General features: G+C 40.2%; 6 protein-coding genes across 7 annotated transcripts; 2 read left to right on the top strand and 4 right to left on the bottom strand.

Annotated features, from left to right (window-relative positions):
• Window positions 1-108: 108 nt before the first annotated feature.
• LOC130686430 (regulator of microtubule dynamics protein 1-like) lies at window positions 109-1,849 on the bottom strand. Its single transcript, XM_057509552.2, has 7 exons — window positions 1,710-1,849; window positions 1,394-1,626; window positions 1,179-1,327; window positions 818-1,125; window positions 628-765; window positions 441-555; window positions 109-373 (listed from the first exon to the last, which is right to left on the bottom strand). Exons 1-7 carry the CDS (start codon window positions 1,718-1,720, stop codon window positions 335-337), a joined length of 993 nt encoding a protein of 330 aa, XP_057365535.1. The 5' UTR covers window positions 1,721-1,849; the 3' UTR covers window positions 109-334.
• LOC130686357 (general transcription factor IIF subunit 1-like) lies at window positions 1,824-4,514 on the top strand. The gene is made up of 10 exons (XM_057509506.2): window positions 1,824-1,955; window positions 2,017-2,163; window positions 2,222-2,292; window positions 2,355-2,632; window positions 2,706-3,002; window positions 3,073-3,310; window positions 3,387-3,643; window positions 3,719-3,794; window positions 3,858-4,049; window positions 4,132-4,514. Exons 2-10 carry the CDS (start codon window positions 2,146-2,148, stop codon window positions 4,337-4,339), a joined length of 1,635 nt encoding a protein of 544 aa, XP_057365489.1. The 5' UTR covers window positions 1,824-1,955; window positions 2,017-2,145; the 3' UTR covers window positions 4,340-4,514.
• LOC130686455 (uncharacterized) lies at window positions 4,489-5,584 on the bottom strand. The gene is made up of 5 exons (XM_057509589.2): window positions 5,456-5,584; window positions 5,251-5,380; window positions 5,079-5,180; window positions 4,931-5,021; window positions 4,489-4,868 (listed from the first exon to the last, which is right to left on the bottom strand). Exons 1-5 carry the CDS (start codon window positions 5,544-5,546, stop codon window positions 4,788-4,790), a joined length of 495 nt encoding a protein of 164 aa, XP_057365572.1. The 5' UTR covers window positions 5,547-5,584; the 3' UTR covers window positions 4,489-4,787.
• A 211-nt stretch (window positions 5,585-5,795) lies between these two features.
• Window positions 5,796-8,589, top strand: LOC130686368 (BTB/POZ domain-containing protein 8-like). Its single transcript, XM_057509509.2, has 5 exons — window positions 5,796-6,097; window positions 6,161-6,338; window positions 6,402-6,593; window positions 6,654-6,817; window positions 6,875-8,589. Exons 1-5 carry the CDS (start codon window positions 5,880-5,882, stop codon window positions 7,611-7,613), a joined length of 1,491 nt encoding a protein of 496 aa, XP_057365492.1. The 5' UTR covers window positions 5,796-5,879; the 3' UTR covers window positions 7,614-8,589.
• On the bottom strand, window positions 7,959-12,087 carry LOC130686339 (alanine aminotransferase 2-like). 2 transcript variants are annotated; one of them, XM_057509500.2, is made up of 14 exons: window positions 11,857-12,087; window positions 10,911-11,267; window positions 10,670-10,805; window positions 10,560-10,605; window positions 10,184-10,379; window positions 9,835-9,965; window positions 9,525-9,765; window positions 9,373-9,452; window positions 9,188-9,308; window positions 9,018-9,128; window positions 8,900-8,910; window positions 8,634-8,819; window positions 8,418-8,566; window positions 7,959-8,349 (listed from the first exon to the last, which is right to left on the bottom strand). In XM_057509500.2, exons 2-14 carry the CDS (start codon window positions 11,224-11,226, stop codon window positions 8,259-8,261), a joined length of 1,815 nt encoding a protein of 604 aa, XP_057365483.1. In that variant the 5' UTR covers window positions 11,227-11,267; window positions 11,857-12,087; the 3' UTR covers window positions 7,959-8,258. The 2 variants fall into 2 exon arrangements, with proteins under 2 accessions (XP_057365483.1, XP_057365486.1); XM_057509503.2 differs by lacking the exon at window positions 11,857-12,087 and having other exon boundaries at window positions 10,670-10,825; window positions 10,911-11,050.
• A 545-nt stretch (window positions 12,088-12,632) lies between these two features.
• Window positions 12,633-13,579, bottom strand: LOC130686460 (microsomal glutathione S-transferase 1-like). Its single transcript, XM_057509601.1, has 4 exons — window positions 13,421-13,579; window positions 13,176-13,320; window positions 13,035-13,111; window positions 12,633-12,956 (listed from the first exon to the last, which is right to left on the bottom strand). Exons 2-4 carry the CDS (start codon window positions 13,293-13,295, stop codon window positions 12,704-12,706), a joined length of 450 nt encoding a protein of 149 aa, XP_057365584.1. The 5' UTR covers window positions 13,296-13,320; window positions 13,421-13,579; the 3' UTR covers window positions 12,633-12,703.
• Between the last annotated feature and the right edge of the window lie 5,900 nt (window positions 13,580-19,479).

The following is a 19,479-nucleotide window of genomic DNA, read 5'->3' on the forward strand; positions in this document are numbered from 1 at the left end:
GATAACACATGAAGTATCTTTCCCTTGGTTTGGCTCGCGGGGATTCTAGCTTTGCATACATTTCGAAAATGGGGACATACAACGCTACCTATGGGAGACCGAAAGAACAAGTGAATGAACTTTGTATTCGTAAACATTACAAACGGGGAAATTTGGCGTGACCATTGCACTGTTTCTTCTTGCACGACTAAAACTGTTTTGACAAAAATAATATTGCATCATAAAGGTAAATGGGACAAACATAACAAACCATATTTATTTTTGGTAAATACAAATGGATGGGATAAAGTTAATGTTCTTGGGTGTGACGACCTTGGAACTGGCCTTTTAGGATTCAGATGGAATTCAATAGCTGCGCTGCCTCCTGCTTCGTCTGTGACGTCAACAAACATAAAAATTACGTCAGATCGTAAAAAGACGCAAGCGCAGTATTAAATCACCTCCAAATCTTTAGACGAGGCAACTGCATAATCTCGCGCCGCCGTCAAGTAAACAATCGCTTTTTCTCGATTTTTAAGTCGCAAGTATGTTTTGCCAATCATCAACAAATTCGTGCTGAAAAAAAAATAGATATTATTATTAGCTTTAAAAAATTTTTAAATGGAGAACATTGGACAAACGGCCTACCTATAAAAGTTCGGTTCAACTTCTTCCGCCCGTAAGAAATACTGTAAAGCCTCTTCGTATGAAGACACAGGAGGTTTTGCGAATAACGTTGAGGCAATTTGCCTCTGAAGCCACGGCAACTCAGCAACGGAAAAGCACCTTAAACAAAATGGTTAGTTATCAGAAGAATAAGGGATGATGAAGTTGTTACCAAAAGCCTAGCAAGTGAAAAGAGGTCGCATCCTTTGGGTTGAGTTCACACGCTCGTTCTATGTGTTGCTTGACGACAAATGACTGTGAAATACGTTCCTTTAAGCCATCATATGAGGCTTTTTTGTCTAACAAAATAAACATCCACTTGTGAGCAGCAAAATTTTCAGGATCAACACGCAGCGCTCGTTCGACATATTCGTAAGCTTCAATATCCAGTTGTTTTTGTTCTGCTGGACTAGACGATAATTTCGCAACTTCGAATGTCGCTCGCGCTAGTCGCCAAAGGATCTCAGCATTTTCTTCTCCCTGCAACACTTGTTTTGTGCAGAACATAGAAACATAATAAAAAAATTGTTTACCTTATACTGTAAGAGAAGATTCCTCAATTTTGTGTAGGAATGTTCGTTGTACAAAATGTCTGCTTCTGAAATAAGATTTATCTTATTTTCTCTTTCTTCGTCAGGTTTGACACCTGTTGCCACTGCAGGCATTAACCCCAACATCCAACCTATGGGAGCAATCACACTAGAATGATTACAGAGTTACATTCTCCATACATTTATAGATAACTTGCCTATGTTTCTTGAAACCACCTCGGGTTTGTTAGGGAAAACATTTAGGAACCTTTTCCTGTACACAGTAAATGCATGGTAAAATACTCCTCCGATTTGTCTCACGGCAAACTGTAACGCCATTATCGTAGCTTTCCACAGCAAAAACAACATCAACGACGATAAACGAATGACATGGTTCAAAATAGACAAGTAAGCCAATTCCATGGCGCGACTAGAATTGGAACTACAAAATCTGAAAGTTGAAAAAAATTATTATTATTTCACTTTCCCTTAAGTTTCATTCTACAATTCAGACATAATTGAACAATGAATAACCTATCAACCATATCTGGATATTTTACATAGATACACTCAGCAAAGCAGGATTTCTTCGCACTCTATCATGTGGTTAGGGTGCGTGCATGTCTAGCTAACACATCTAGCCAGACTAGCAGACGTTAACTAAACCGATTCTCAGTATTGCCATCGTAAGAAGGCTTTCAAGTTATTGGCGCTATTCACTGATGTACTGTTTTGTTCTGTATTACTGAAAAGCATTGCATTGCGATTCTTTTTCATACTGTAGTAGAGCTCTAAATTAGTACTCCTGTTATTTAGATTGAATGTATTTTGGGTATTACAGATCTCGTAGCCATCCTTGCAGCGTTTACCTGTGATCATATGTCACCGACCTATTACGAACCGAAAGTCTAGACTAGTCCGAAGAAATCAACAAACTCCTAGTTTGTGCGCTGCCTTTTAAAACTACATCATGGCCGCCAATAATGGAGTAACACATATTTTCCGTGAAACAGTCGAGTTCCTGTTAAAACTTTTGTATGATTTAGGCTCCTGCTGCTGGTGGATCAGCCCCTGTTGCTGCTCCCACTGTACAAAATATTGATATCAGAGTACCCAAGTAATATTCATAGGAAAGAAATGCTAACTTTATTGTCACAATAAATTTTTGGTTATTTGTAGGAACCAAAACAAGAAGCTTGCAATCATGAGATTCAATGGTAGTATGGGTATTGATTTTGTGAAGTGGACCCATGTCAAAATGGAAAGAGAAAACAATCAAGTTCAGTTTAAAGGGTTCAATGAAGATATGCCAAAATTTGGTGCTGGGAGTGAATATGGAAGAGAGGCACGTGAAGAAGCCAGAAGAAAAAAATATGGAATCATTAGTAGAAAATACAATCCTGAAAATCAACCATGGATTTTGCAACATGGAGGCAAAACTGGGAAAAAGTTCAGAGGTATAAAGTGTTCAAATGTACTTGGATGATACTTGCAATGAAAGTAATCTCTATGTCTTTATCATGAACGTAGGTGTAAGAGATGGTGGTGTAGCTGAGAATGCTTCATATTATGTTTTTACACAAGCTCCAGATGGTGTGTTTGAGGCTTTTCCAGTACAGGAGCAATACAGTTTTCAAGCAGTTCAAAATTATAAACCTCTTAGCATTGAAGAAGCAGAGGAGGGATACAACATGAGAAACAAAACGTACAATATGTTCAATGTCATGATGAGAAAACGACTTCGGAAAGCGGATGAAGATGCAGAAGAAGAGGGGGAGGAAGAAGGTGAAGCCAAAGGAAAGAGCAAGAAAAAGAAAGGAGTTAAAGGTAGAGTAAAAATAAAAATAAATAAAATTAACGGTACAATTATTACTATATCATCTTGGCTTGTTTTCAGATTCTCGCTTTGGTGACGAACTAGACGATATGATGGCCTCGTCTGATGACGATTCTAGTGATGACGATGATGATGACGATGACGGGGACAAGAAAAAGAAAAAGAAAGGGAAGAAACCTGCTAAGCCCAAAAAGAAGAGGAAAAATGGATCTGACGACGAACCACTTGAAGATAGTGATGATGGTGATGGGGAAGGCAGGGAATTGGATTACATTTCTTCCTCCGACGCTGATGAAAGGTAAGCCATTCTTTAGATACAACTTTGAAAGATAGATATTTCTCGTAACAGAGGAACTTGTGTGTCGTTGCTTCAGTGATGTCGAAAAAGAAGAGGCGAAAGACGGACTTAAAGGTGTTGCCGAAGAAGATGCACTTCGTAAGTTGCTCAACTCGGACGAAGAAGACGAAGATGAAGAAAAAGAAGAGGATGAAGATAAGGATAAGGAGGATGAAGACGCTGAAGGTGGTGAAGACCAGCCAGGTGATAAGTCCAAAGACGACAAAGATGACAAGAAAAAGAAAAAAGACAAAAAGAAGAGTAAAGATAAAAAGCCCCGTAGTGAGGACTATGGTACGACATGTTTTTAGCAGTTTAAATTGAAACATAAAAATTAAATAGTAATCGATTTAAAAAATCGATTTTCAGGATCGTCAAGTGACAGCGGTGCAGATAGCTCGGGATCCGAATTAGAAAAGGCGAAACCTAGCCCAAAAATGAAATCGTGAGTACCATGAATTTTACAGTTTTTGTGCTAAAATTAAATATTTTTTCCACCATTCTTAAGGGGCAGTGCAAACAGTTCCCGATCAGCTACTCCTACGAAGCCACTAATCCCACAGCCTGAAACAACTCTCTCCGACAGTAAACGGAAAGGAATGTCAGAGGTCGCTTTAGGACAAGCAGCAAAAAAACCACGATTGGAAATGGCTCCTGCAGCCTTGGCGGCCTCCGCCTCTTCAGCTGCATCATCGTCCACGTATGTTGATGAACCATCCAAACAAATGTCAAAATGCTGGGCTTGAACAATAATAATTTTTTTTTTAATTTATCCAATACAGAGCAAACGAAGGAGTCAATGAAGAATCGGTAAGGCGCTACTTATCCCGCAAACCCATGACAACCACGGAGTTGCTCCAAAAGTTCAAGAGCAAGAGAACGGGTTTGACTTCCGAACAGCTTGTTCCGCACATTGCCCAAATTTTGAAAAAAATCAACCCTGTAAAGCAAACCATTAAAGGAAAAATGTATTTGTCAATTAAGGGCTAATAGTAACCATCCTTGGCGGCCCAACCTCACTCAACTATTGTCTTTTCACTACTTCTGTACTGAAATTGTCTCAGGCCTTCCTTTATGGTTTTTGTAAAATTACGGATGCGTATGGTTGTTTAAAAAAATCTTTTACTTTTCGGAACGGTCAATAACAATTGTCAATTATTAATTGTTGAATTTTGCATGAGAGCCATACAACTGTAGGCAGTTACCAAATCTTTAGCAAATAGCAGATATTAGATAAGAATGACCTGGGTACAAATTGCTGGCTCTTTCATAAGTCAAACGAGATTTCTTCGAAGATACGCGTAGACATGGGGGACGGATGGTTTCGGCATATGCAGAGTATAAACTTAAGAATTCGTGTACAGAGAACAAGCGACGTCAGCCAAACCTCTACTTACCGCTGCTAAAGACCGGCAATAGGTAAGTTAAAACTGGCTTTTTAAATTTTCTCTGTAATAAAGTTATAGTCCTTTTGATAGTCAGTGAAATATTCACCTTCTATGCTTTCAATAGAAAGTTTCTAAACCCAAGTACAATTTTAGTTACAAAAGCCAATAAGAGTTGTTATGCTACAATACTTACAGTTGCAGCTGCTTTCATGTAACTTGCTGCAGCTTTCCAGGATGTTGCAAATCCAAATGATATGTTCTTGTTAGGAACCATAATTTCAATGCTTTATATTAAGGTAAATGAGTTATTGTGCAAAATATTTTATAACAGGTCCTTATACCTTCTTTGAAGATCGTATGAAACAGAAATTACAAGCTCATCAACTTTAGGACATAGGTATATCAGATGAGGTCCATCATTGGTCTTGACAAATTCAGCAAGCCTATTTTATCCAGACATAAAACAAAACTCATCAAGAAAATTATTTAAATGGTAAAATTTAAATGTATCACCAGTTCATTTTGTGATTATCAAAATCTTCATCTTCTGTCCAGTGTTCAAAGTCACGAATGAAGTCTATAAGCAAGAAAGTTACTTGGGAAGAAGGAAAATAGCAGGAGAAGGGCAACAAATCCTGTGAATCTGATTTAAATAAATCCAAGATTTATGTAAAACTTGTTAAGTATTATTCTCTTTCACGGCTTTTAAGTAACTTACAATGGATTTGGTAAGATCGCCCTAGTTTTTCCAGAAGGACTTCATTGTTCAAGTCGTTATTGAAGACGAGTACTTCTTTACTTTTCCACATTCTACGGTGACCTTTAAAATTCACTGTGACGAGAAAGATTATTTGTAAATAGATTTAGTTTATCACAGGTTTTTCAAGCCTTGCCATTCAGCACCTTCAACTTCGAAGTTCGAACCCACTGCGCGCTCTCGTGTGTAGATTTTATTCGGCATTTCACTAGATGTCTCTCATGCGTTATGTCGTCTGCTGGTATTTTGGTGTCACTCTTGTAATGTTAAATTTTTAATTTTTCAGTAATTTACTTTTGCAAGTTGTCAATATGCTACATAAGTTTCCACACGAGATTTAACTCGACACCAGTAAAGAATTTAAGGAAATATATTTACTGCAACCATGGACTGTCTAACTAACTCGGCCTGCAACCTTGCAATTAGTGAAATAGTTCAAAAAAAAACCTTTGAAATAGATGACGACGAAGCCGATATAGTTTTGAAAACCAGTGATGGCCTATTTAAAGCACACAAATCGGTTGTTAGGAGTTGTCCCTACTTTGCAGCAATTATAGATGGCAGTTGGATTGAAAGTCAATCTGCAATCATTACTTTGGACATGTATAGACATAAAGTTTACATAGCATTTTAATTAATACTCAATGGGTTTTCTTGTTTATTCAGATTCTCATTCAAATCTGTCAAATTTGTTGTTGAACACATGTACAAGCCCAAACAGTCAATTGAAACCAATCATGACATAGGGGAACTTATCACATTGGTAGATATGCTTGGTATTCAGTCTCTTCAAGAATTGATCAGTTCTACCATGGTTGTTACAGCCTGTCACAATTTTCACAAGGTAGGAGTTTTGTTCATGTCCCACTCTACCAGAAATCTGATAATGTTAACTTTGAGCATATAGCCCTGTAAGGATTGTATTGAAGGTGTGATGAGCACACTGCAGCTTGCCAGTACTTACCATTTAGCAGAAGTGAAAACCAAATGTGTGAATTGGATAACAAAGCATTTTGTTAAAGCTTGGAATACAAGACCTTTTTCTTGTCTTCCAGAACCACTTCAGCAAAATTGTCTTAAATCCCTTGAAAATTCAATGGTGATGATCAGATAACATTTTCATACAGCAAGTAACTAATGGTATTGTTTGTGTTGTTAGAATGTTGAAAACATTATTGATTTAACTCTAAAAACTCAACAACTTCAGCAAATGCTCCCTTCAGTAAAGTGGGCAGAGCCAGTTAACATGCTGGTAAAAACTCTCTCAGCATCTTGCATGACATTCATGCAGCAACATTTTCATGGTGCTCTTCATTCAGCCAAGTATTTAAATGGGATTACTTTTGATGTGGGCATCCAGTATATTTTGTTTTGTTGCAGATTTAAATCCTTGTGCCAAATCGATACCTGGAGTCTGAGTAGCGTGGAAGCTATCCTCTTTCAAGCTGCCTGTAATTTACCTGTTGAACAAGCTTGCTTGTCTTATCTAGCTCTCGAAAAAATTACTGATGAACTTTCCAAGCTTGGCGAAGATCAGCAACCTCTGGATCCTGTTTACCTTGACTTCATCAAGAGACTTTTTAAAACAGTAGAAAATCGTCTCATTCAACGAGTAGGCATGGCAACGAAATGCTCTGCGTGGGATGCCATACCAAAAGCTAAACAGATCAGCATAATGCAAATGGGCTTCTTTGATCCCCTTGATAGTCATCCAAAGAATTCTTCGGACAGGCCTAATCCAAAGAATAGTTTAAGGAGAAATCATTCTTTGAACGCTGCCACTGCAAGTGGTGACATGTCCAAAAGCCGTACTCCCAATTCTGGTCTGACCACTGGAGCCTTACAGCGTACCACTTTACGGGCTACTATACATGGAGGAAGAAACCCAATTCACCCAACAGCTGCCGCTAGAATAACAGGAACTCCTCGTTCTTCAGGGATATCCAATGTTCAGTCATCCAATCGAGGAATGCCAGAAACCTCACGATCTAACTCTGCGCGGACAACTAATGCAAGCTCCTCTCGATCAAATACGAGTCAACTTAATAGCAACTCAGTTGGTACATCTTACCAACGGTCGGTAAATCCCACTGCTTCCCGTACACCCAAAACTCGCTAGATCGTTACAGCTCCCCATTGTATTAGTGGTGTAGCTGGCATGCCAATCATTTTCAAACAAACTCGTACAATTTGATTCGCAAATGCTCAAAGTTTTTCTTGCTCTTGAGTTCACATCTTAGATTTCTTTTCCTCCGTCTAAGATTGGTATTATTTGTTTCACATGTCTCGGCTTCTGGTTATCAAGACCATACGTTTGTAGTCGTGTAGGCTAGTCGTGTCTTGCGAATTCGAGTCTCCCTTTACACACAAAACGCGTCTATTATAGTTCACGAATAAAACAATTATATTACTTTTAACGATCGCATTGCTATAGAACTAAATGAATTACCATCGTGCACGAGCATTTTGGGATTCAGATTTATTTCATACATTTTAATAATTTTTATATTCGTCTCCAAAATGCGCCGGTTAATGAAAGGAAACAAATACATTTAACGGCCAAACATACGAGAAACCATAAATTTGCAAAAGGCACTGGTGGTGTTTGGACTGATTGTTGCCAGGTTTGCTTTGAATGGAGGCAAAAAACAGAACATCAAGAAGCATAACGTGTTGCATAAAAGTGTTGAGTCCCTATGTATGTTGTTGTGATCCCAAATAAAGCACAACTACTGAAGTGATTGAAAAGGAAATGTGCTACTTACTATTGGTATTCTTTCATAAAACTCTCTTGGAAGGAACGGAATTTGTCCAACATGATTTGTAGTTTCTCTGGTTGAGGGAGGATGGTTGTTCTGCCAATTAAGTTTTATTAATACAATCATCAGGTAAACTGTCCGGGGTGAAATGAATTTTAGTTTACCTGAAGTGGTAAGTCCCGGGTCTCTGCCCGAACCCTGATCCAGGCACGCAACACATTCCTGTTTGCTCGAGAAGTTGGAAAGCATAGAAAACGTCCGGTGCTTGGCCCAGCGACTTTGCCTTGGCAATTGCTTTCTCGGGAATCTTGACCTGATGCGCAAAACATAAAAATTTAGTTGAGCATGAATTAAAGTACATACTGACATGAGCAGTTTACCTCTGGAAAAGCATACATTGCTCCCTGAACAGTATTACACTTTATGCCAGGAATCGAATTGAACGACTTGGCGATCATGCTTGCACGCTCAGATAAAGATTGAAGGACGGTTGCTTTTTCTTTGCTGAAGAGTTCATACGACGGCTCGCCAGGTTGAGGCGGATTAACCACACAGTCCATAACGGCCTGACGCAAATAAAGAAAGAAAAAAAAATGTTAAAATTTCTAATTTACATTTTCAAAACCATATAAGAATAAAACAGTACCTGGCCGAGAACTGTACATCCAAGGATATCACATGATAGTTTTCAAAACAAATGAAATTTTTAAAATGATTAAATTATTAATCTTGTGGAATTCAAAATATAACAGGTATATTTTTACCAGTAGGGCAAAGTTTTGCAGAGATACTTTTTAAGTAAAGCGCTTTAACTGCCGGATCCATATTGACAATTTCCGCGTATCCGCCGCGCAATCCACATTCGCCCATATAGCCTAATAAAGAATTCCAAAAGAAACACTCACCAACTGAAATGTCGAATTAAATTCTTTACCTTTGGAACATGATAGGAAAGAGGCCAATTCTAGCTTGTCGTACGGATCACCCAATTCTTTCGTCACTTTTTTGAAGGAATGGAATTTTCTGTTGTCTGCATAAACGTTGTCTTGATACACCTAGTTAGAAGAAACGACAAAATTTCGAAGGTTTCCTTTGTACTTTGCAATTGGAATAACTGACCTCATCAGCAAAGATAAAAAGTTTTTCCCTATGGGCAAACTTGATGACTTCAACAATGTTATCACGGGTAAGTACTTGACCTAGAAATGTGAACAACGACAGTAGACCTGTCTCTGAGGAAATGGGCGTTCTGCTAATAAATTTAGTAGTACCGGTCGGGTTTCCTGGGTTGATCACAACGATACCACGTACGTTACAGCGCTTGCGTGCTTCTTTTATTGCTCGCTCAAGTTCCGCCACATCTAAGCCCCAGTCGTTATCTTCATCTAAATAGTAACCAGCTTGTTCCATGTTGTATTCGACGATCGAAGCCGAATACAAAGGATACTGTGGGATCGGAATCATGATTCCGGTGCGTGGGCCGCTTACTGTGGACAACATCTTCAACGTAGACTAACAAGCAAAGGACAAGATTATTTATTAAGAGACAAATACTGCGTAGTGACATAAAAGAACACATACTCGGATGCCTTCCGAAGCTCCGGCGCATAGGACGATATTGTTTGGATCAGCAGGAAATCCATCGCGGCGCTCGATGTACTGGGCCACGTGATTCCGAACAAGTTCCAATCCGGCCGAGTCGCTGTAGCAGCCTTGAATAGAATGCGAAACTGGGGTAAAATTTCGTTAAATCACCATAATCAACTTTCTTTATGCGTTGCGCGCATGGAGGGCAAGGCCGTATTTATTGAGCACGAACAGTAGAAGCAAATTGCCAAACCAGGAGCTGGCCCAAAAAGCTCAAATGCGAGCGGGGAAGTTTTTTAATTAAACTAAGCCAACTGTCTGTGGTATCAATCAAGTGACATACCCGCACTTCCCCTGCTGGATTCGAGAATGGCTCGAGCTCGCGACTTGGCATCTTCTGGAAATTCTTTGCTGTTCAGCAGATCGGGATAGGCAACCAGCGAAAGTACTTGGCGAATGAAGGTGATTGGCTTTTGGCCCATGGCTTGAGCGTCACCAATGTTGGCCTTGATAACCTCAGTGAACGGTTTCTTGACGCCCTGGAAGTTTCATTTTAAAATTAGTCACCGTTGCTGTTGGTAAGGCCATCGAACTAAAGTGTAAGTGCAATAGTTTGAAAAATAATGAACCTTGTCTTATCTATCTATAGGTCAATATTTCCTATCAGTCAATAAAGAGTCAACACAGATAAGAATAAAAAAAAAAAATAAGAAAAGTACCATAGCCAGCTCCTTTTCAATTTCTCCGGCCCGAATCACGAGAGGTCTAGAGTGAAAAAAAAAAGTTAGATATAATACGAAAAAAAACTTCACATCAAAATATGTCCTACCCTCTGACAGCATATTCCATAGCCTTGACATTAGGATTAATGTTATCAACACTCAGAACGAGATCGACGTGACTTTGAGCTGCAAGGGTAGCCATGGCTCGATGAATGTTGACTTTTTCACGTCCAATTAAATCACCTGTGCCAACCAGAACGTAGCTGAAAATAATATCGGAGGCTCTCGGCCATGCGAATTAGGCTCATTCGCTTTCTGCCAAACACAGTGCCAAAAAAATGCCCATACCTTTACGCGATCGAGCTAGCTGACAGCAGTGTGTGTGGAACTGACTGACTGAATGTTGTTTCTTCGCAGCGGGGGAAAACAACAGTGTGGTTGGAGCGGTTGTTGGCTGGTGGTCGAAAGGAGACGAAATGGAACGCTGCCAAGAGGGGAGAGATGATGACGTTTCTGACTCCAGGCATTGAGGTGGCGTTACGATACTGCGCGAGGCGACTACGGCGGCAGGAACGGCAGAAGACGGTGGTCGATGCTGGAGTCTCCACTTGCGGAAGGTGGATTCGACCACGCCCCTATGATGGCGAAGCCAGAATGCCTGCATAGTCGTGATTGGTCGTTGGAGTGATACGCCCTAAGCACGTGCTAGAACAATTCACCGAAAGAATTTCCTCTTTTATTAAATAAGTGACTGGCACTTGTTCAATTTCGAAACTTTGTAAGTCTACATTTAATAATAGGAGTCTAAAATATAATGTAAGCCTAGGAACACGGTTAAAAATAAACTGAAGTCAGATGATTTGATTAAGTTCGACGCTCATAAACGTTTCTAATCTCGTCCTGAAGATAGCTAAAAAACAAAACACGTCTACACTGCGCCGACTTCCTTTGAAAAATAGGTAAAGATCATTAGATATGCATCACAGCAGACGACAACAACTAGATTTGTTTTCGAATTGAAGTTACGTCTTCAATAATTCAAACAATCAGATTTGGTAAACAAGGTTTACAGCTGCTGAATCCTGGCTTATGCTTGCTTACGAGACCACGTTGAATCAGATAGCAACCCAGAAGCACAGACGAAATATGGCAATCACAAGTCATCCGATACACAAAACAGTTGGACAAATGACAAAAGAAGAACGTCGGGCGTAAAGGTAAACAAAGTCTCTCGAATACAGTTTTAAATTAGTCTAAAATCCAAAGTGTAAGAAGACAAACGAAAGGTTCTCACCGGTCGATATCTCTGTAGTCACAGAAACGAAAAGTAGCCTGATCGACTTACGAAAACCCAAGGGTTTTTTCGACGCCGTATGATGAGCACAAATTTTGCGGCGTCTCAATCCTATTTACTTTTCTCAACTACACGAAGGCGACTCTGACGAAAGGCAATCGAATGAGGTTACGCAATGCCAAAAAAACTGTGGGGCACAACGTGACTACAGAGCATGAGCCTGCATGCGCCAGTGGCAAGCTAAAGGATACGCTCAGTCAAGCAGATATTACTGTCTGTTGATTTTTTTGTTCTTCTTACTATGAACATTTTTTTTTTATCCCGCCTGGGAACTTGGAAATCTGCCTACGTTACAGTCTCACAGATCAAGGAAAAATGCGAAAATTAATCGGTTCCCGGAATTTATTATTAAAAAGGGAAAAAAAAAACTGCGATTATGTCTCTTGCTCATGCTTGATCACTACCATGTACCAGGTATTACTAAAAGAGGCTGGGCCTGTTCACGAAAAGCTATAAAACTCGGAGCCACCACTGAAATACCCTCATGGCCATCCTTGTTTGAAAGTATAGCAGCGTTAGCAGTTTTTAAAAATAATTCTCTGCGGACGTCAGCGATCCCACTCGAAACCAAATGCGTTTTCCACCTTTCTACTAGATCTACCCTTCGGTACAGATTCTTTGTTTGTAATTAAAGACACACCAAAAGTAATACCCTTTAAAGTGAAGATTGACGAACGGCAAAGTGAAATTGGGGAATCGTATAAAACACTATGGAATTCGGAAATAATCTCGTTTATATTGAGGTACAATTCCTGAGCACCAACCCATATAGTTAAGCAAAGCAATTTTAGAAGGCAGATGCGTAATTCGTCAAAATAGCATAAGCCATGTAAAGGTTTACAACCATGCCTGCAAAGAACGCCAAAGCTCTAGCAGGCTGTGGGATGACGACTACCGCGTAGACAAACGTATGGAGGAATCTAGCAGCAGCGAATGTGCGAAATAAAAATTTGGCACAACCCAAAGTCGGTCCTGTGCCAACATAGACAAATGCAAGGCTAAGGAAAGGTAGAATATTCTCCAAATCATTGAGGTGGGCTCTATAAAATGTAGGAAAAAACAATATCAAATGAAAAATATTAGTATTGTTATTGAAATCAGGATAAAGTTTACTTTACCGACGAACTCGTTCTACATCGTCATCAGTTTTTGTTTTACCCTTGTTTAATTTTGCATCTTCCGGGTTGGCAAATGCCTTTGAACATATTGTGAACAGTTAGTTGAGTCCAATCACCTGTACAAGCTGAATGATTGCTTACCATCTTACGATATCTTTGGCGGGCAGTTAGGAAAGCCATGAACAGGGTCTTTGCTCCCAACAATGCAGCATAGAAGCTGAATGTGGCAAACACAGGATTTTCAGATGTATACAGTGACATCCTCAAAGATATTGCTGGCAGTGTTCTGCAAAACGTGGAAATAAAGTAATGCTTTTATAAATATGCCTTCAATATAAGGAATGGAAGTATAATGTCATATTTTCTTTATAATCGTAAATACGCACCTGTTGCTTACTCGGCACTTTCCTATCTGACAGGATGACCATAGTTGCTACATGCTAAACAAACTCGGATTTGGGACCTTGCCCCATTCTGAAGGTCATTTTATGGTTAGCCCGCGGGTTGAGACCGCTCTAAATTCCTCACAGATGGTTGTGGACAGAACATAACAAGGATTGTCTGTTATCTTGACCCACGTGATGTTTACCATCACAAATTTTTATTTACACGGCTAAAGAAAAAGCGATTTGCTACATTGACAGCTAGTTAAAATTGGCATTTAGCACCCGTTTGGTAATTCACTACTAGATGGCAGTAATGTGTTGTCCGAAGAAACAATATGATACAAGTCCCAAGCCTTGAAAGCACAGTGTAGCACAATTTAATGAAACAACGAAACCAAATAAATTGATCGCAAAAAGGAACGTGTAAAAAAAAACTTCTTTTCGTTTATCCATTATTATGATTTATTGTATGCTTCATGTTTAATGGTAAAATGTAATTTTTGTTGTATTTTATCAATCGATCATTGATTTCAATGCATGTTGGATTCGCTAGATGTCACCGGCAACCACAGTCTAATGGCAGAAGAGCGTAAGGGAGCTTAGACGTCAAGAGTCTCAAGACGTTTTCGACGCGACGTAGATTTCGGCTGCTGGTCAACAAATCAGGTAAGAAAAAATCGATTATATTGATGTTTTTTCGCTCGCTTCCGAGAAAAGATATAGCGGATGGTTTCGTTGCCAGTGGTGACAGTTCCTCGTTGTTGTTAGCTCCTTCTTTGTTGTGTATTTGCAAGGATCGAAAATCCCCCTTTGACTCCCTTGTGGGCGTAAAGGCCCGCCTGTTGCTGCTATGGCAGCTCCGTCACATTGCCTAGTGCTCGACCTCTTCCGAGTCGCTCCGGTTGCGTCGTATTTCTTGGTGTCTAAGCAAAAATTGACGATGGACGAGTACAAAAAAAGAGACGAAACAGCTTGTTGCTAAGCCTTGCTCTTTCCATTTCTACTCACAATTTTTTGTTTCACATCAAATCAAAAGTTTGTCTTCGGCTCAGTAGGAAGGACAATGTTAAGAAAATGGCAGCTAGGATACATTTTTGTTGGTTGTCAGGGGTTTCCATCTGCGTTTGTTGCTGTGTTTCCATAATACGTTCCCTTCGCCTTTAGGAAGAGCCTTTCACGTTCGTACATGTCATGAGAGGAAAACGACATCAAACACAATCGTTTCGTTCAGCAACACGAAGTTGTTTTCTTTTTGTTTTTCATTTTATCTAAGTTTAAACACACACACACACACAAAAAAGAAACAAGAAAATGGGCGTCTTTACTGGGCCGGTCCTGTCGGTCGTTTTTCTTTTTTTTTTCTATGACGAAATTATCTGTGTCATGAACTGGAAACCGACTTCCCGTATAGTCCTCTACGAGCTTGTTTCTTTCTCTTTTTATTTTATCATTTTCTTTTCCCTCGATCTATGGCATCCGGCTGATGGAGGTCTCGACTTCTTCTTAATTGATTTCCTTTTCGTATCGCTGTGGGGGAAGCTGTGGGAGTTTTCTTTTTGTTTCCCTCTTTCACAAATAGGTTAAAGACATTGGTTTGTCATACAAGTTTTACAAGGTCTCGTAAAAATCTACAACATCCTAACATCAGTCAACAGTTTTTTGTTGTTTATTGCTCTAAATATCCGGAGATGTTTGGGAGGGGGGGGGGACTCTATTAAATGCGTAACTGTGTCCGTCCTTTTTGTGTGCAGTGCTGCCCGAAGTTCAAAACAAACATCACGTCCCATGCGTTTTTCGTGAGTGTTTCTGGAGCCCAGCTTTCGACTCTGTTGAGGGTTAGATGCAGTCTAAAATACTTGGGTTCAATGAATGAATGAATGACTTCTCGAGTGCGTTGTTTCATCTTTTTTTTTTCTTCATTCCTCCCCTGTTTTGTCCTGTGTTTGGCCCTTTCCTTTTTTTTTTTTTTTTTTTGTTTCTCGTTTGGAACATCCGACACTTCACGCGGAAATCGGGTCCGACACGCGCTGCACGCCAGGACGAACCCTGGTCGGGTTTCTCGCTGTCATCCTCCCGGCTCCGGAACGGAAAACGGAGCGTCTGTGTTTGGCTGGATGGGTGTTGTAAACAGAAACCTCCGTCCCATTGAAGGGAGAAAGGCGGGGGGGGGGGGGGTAGTGTCTTCCCGGCGCCGAGTCAACGCTCCAATGTGTAAACTCTGCCCGGAAGCTGTCTGACAAAATGATCAATAAAAACACACACGAAGTAAAAATAATGAAAATCTTCCAGTAAAAAAGAAAAAAGAAAGAAAGAGAGGAAGGAGTAGTGGATGGATATGGATGGATGGCCGGAAGAGAGGGGATTCTGGTCTTGAATCTTCTAAACAAACAACTTCCTTAAAAAAGAAAGAAAAAAAGAGGAAGGAAAAATCAAGGAGAGAGGAAACTAGAAATTAAAATCTATTGATCTACTACGACGACGGAACTACTGGAACAAAAAAAAAATGATGGCGTCCCCCCCCTCTTTCTTTTTTTCTTAGTGGCTTCGACGTCTTCGTAGAAATCTTCGTGCTTCTCCCCCCCTTCAATTACGTCGGCTTTCTTCGCATACAAAGATATATGTGTATATTTATGCGCTTGTGTGTGTATCTGTGCACCACTAATGAGATCCGTTTTATCCGTTGTGTGCCCATGGATGTGTACGTGTCCATCGGTGCGGAATACCCTTTGAAGCCAGGTTGCTTCCAATATTCCCGCGTAACAACTCATCTTGAAAAATAACGAGTCCCCCCCCCCCTTTTTTTTGACATTTGTTTCTTTCTTCTTAATTGTTTCGACAAGTATTTTATTTCATTTTTTTTTAAACGCTTGAAAGACGAAACATAACATCAATAGCGAAGGGTTACGATCATTATTCGATAACTGCAACGACGTGTCGTATGTAGGAAGGGCGCGGTAGTCACTCCCATTCATGTACACACACACACACACACGCTGACACACCTTTGCTCTCCTTTTAATGAATGGCGCTTAATGGACCGCCAGGGCAGGCCACATGTTGTTTTTGTTATTGCCAGTTGTTTTTGTGCTGACTGGGGTCTCGGACCAGATGCTTAGTTGGCCGGACGCCCAACGTGGATCGATTCGTCCGTTACGACAACCTGTGCCGTGCACACACAACAGGGGCAGTATGGAAAACAAATTCGGTCCAACTCTTTTTTTTTTTTTTTTTTTTTTTGAGTGCGTGTGTACCTCAATCTCGTGTTCCTGAATTAGAACGTTTCTTTCTCTGTTCCCCTATGTGTGTGTGTGTGTTTCGTAACTGTTTACCTCGTCTATGTTGACTGCATGCACCCACCCACCCAGAGTGCGAGAGAGAGGGTTCAGCGCGAGTTCAGTAGAAAATGAAATCAAACTTATCGACCGACTTCCGGTGGCGTCGCTTGTCGACACGACGCCACCGCGCCCTACTTCCGTCTCTCATCTCTCTCTCCAATACTTTTTTTTTTTTTTTTTTTTTTTTTTTTTCGTAATGGACTGCGGAGATGTGGGTGGAATGAGATTTTTGGAGGGTTTTATTTAATTATTAACTAAACGATACATTCCCTCTTCGATTTCTCTTTTCCTCTTTTTATTTATTCACCCATTTCTCCCGTCCTTCCGTATTCGATTCGACGTCATCGGTGGAAAAGAATGCAGAGCTTAAATACCAAATCGATGACGTACGTGCATTGGCAAAAAGTGCCCGGATCGTTTGAAAAAATAATGGGAAAAAAAAAAAACGAAATTCGAACGGGAAGGAATTTCGTTAGAGGACGTGACTAGCGTCGATGTGTCAGTGTCCTCCTCGTCCGTTCTGTTTCTCCAGGAATTTTTTTTTCCTTTTTTTTTTTTTTTGTTTTCTACGAAAAAAGCAAAAACAATCGGAAAACAAGAGCTTGTTTGTATTGTGATTTGTCGTCACTTTTGGGAAGAAGGGGGTGGGGCGATTTCTCGTATCGAAATTGGAAGAACAAAAAAGCATCACGTTTTATCAAGTCACGACGTTTTCTCGTGAGTGCACCGAGTTGGCGTTTGATACGTTTTGGAAAGGTTCTTTTTTTTGTTGTTGTTGTTGTTGAAATTATATGACCAGGGCCATTGGGTTTGATCGTGTGTTTGTATTATCGTTGCATGAATCAAGGACGTTTATATATGAAAGTTCGTATCGAGAGAGTGCACATTGGTGTACTGCCCTACCATTTTGTGCTCGAAATTGACTCAATTAAAAAGCCAAAGTTTTTTTTTTCGCGTACGCTACTATTATTACTACTACAACTGTTCATCATTTCCGGAGAAAAATAAAAAGAAGATTGTTCTCAAAAATGTAATTTTCGAGGGGGGGGGATCTCTCTGTTTTTAGCTACCTCGAGATCTATTTTTAGAAAGACGTGTATAAAAAAAAAAAATCAAGCGCGAGTAACGACGAACGAAACGGAAGTTGCCTTTCTATCCTCCACACACACACACACACACACACCCATCGCGCTGCTTTTTCTTTTTCAATGAGCTTTGGCAGCTTTAGACCGAGAGATTGTCACATTTTTTAAAAAGATGAAAACTTTCTACATCGTCGTCGTTCTTCTACCTTTTTCGCCTTTTCTTTTGTGAACCATTGGCGAAGTAAACAGCTAGAAATAGCCGGGACGAAAAACAAATGAAAGCGGACGGGTTTTTTTTTTTTTTTTCTTTGCTGCTGGACGGATTTATGTTTCGTTTTCATTCAAGAAAAGAAGAGAGGAGATTCGCTCAATGAAAATGTCCTCAATGCGTGAACGGAAGGCTTCGTTCTCTGAACTGCTCAGCTGCCAAAAGAAGTTATTTATACTCATTTGAACGTGTGTGTGTGTGTTGGTGCCCTAACCTCCTCCCCTCCTGCTCTTCGCCGTGCCTCGCCATAACAAATGAATGGATTGGTGTTGTGTTTACCTTTTTCTTCGTAAGGTAAAAGAAAGAGAGAAAACGAGGGAAAATTTTGAGGTGAAGTACACCGGAAGCGGTTGTGATTGTTGCCGTCCTTCGTATCAGTCTGGAATGATGAACGCGTGTGTGTAGCAGTGGAATAAGTAAATGAGGGAAAGGACCTTGAGAAGGGCACGGGGCCAAATGCCCGAAATGTGTTTTTCTCTGTGTGTGAATGATCGGCGTGACACGAACGGCTCGTGCCAAGACATTTGATGGGTTGTTGTTGTCTTTGGCCCGCGGCGTCTGAGCGCAGTTCCGTTTCGCATCAGCGGGACCCGATTCATCTTGAATGCTTAGGCATTTTTTTTTTCCACCTTGCCTTCCCCCCCCCCCCCTCCCCTCTTCTATTCCTCTCCTTCTTGACCTTCTTCACTGGAAATCGAACCATGGCCACAAGAGAAGGAGGAGGAGAATATTAGACTACACACTTTTTTTCTTCTTCTTCTTCTTCTTCTGGTGACAGGTGTGCCGAAACAAGAGGAAAAAAAAAAAACAAATCACGCGATCCTCTTGATGAACATTTGTGTTAAAAAAAAACCACCACCTTCTTCATTGTGCTCGGCGTGTTGTCGAACAATTTTTTTTTTTTTTTTTTTTTTTAAGGTTTCGTGACCTTAAGGCATATCCTCCTCACTCACCTGAGAAAGCCCCAGACACCTCTCTTGCGTACAGTTTTCTAGTTTCTTTCGTCGTCGCCGTCGTCGTGCATAGCTCCAGGTGATGCAACATGTCTGTTGCTGCTGCTTCTTTTTTTTTTTTGCTTTCCTTATTATCCAAGGCCCTACCTATTTTTTTTTTTTCTGTGCAGAATGTTGTACGTAACGAATAATTTTATTTTACTCCTTTTTATTTTTTTGGTTCGTTTCCTCGACCGAGTTTCATCACTCAATGAATGAATGGAACGAAAACGTAAGAAAAGAACGACACTATAAATATCCTCCCTACCAAAAGACCTACTTTTAGACCTTTAGACGAGATCTCCTCCCTCCCCCCCGTGTTTTTTTTTCTTTTTGAAATGGTTTTAGTAGGTGAAAAAAGTCACGATATTCAACGTGT

Source organism: Daphnia carinata, chromosome 7 (genome assembly GCF_022539665.2).
Source record: "Daphnia carinata strain CSIRO-1 chromosome 7, CSIRO_AGI_Dcar_HiC_V3, whole genome shotgun sequence".
In the NCBI taxonomy this organism is placed as follows: domain Eukaryota; kingdom Metazoa; phylum Arthropoda; class Branchiopoda; order Diplostraca; family Daphniidae; genus Daphnia; species Daphnia carinata.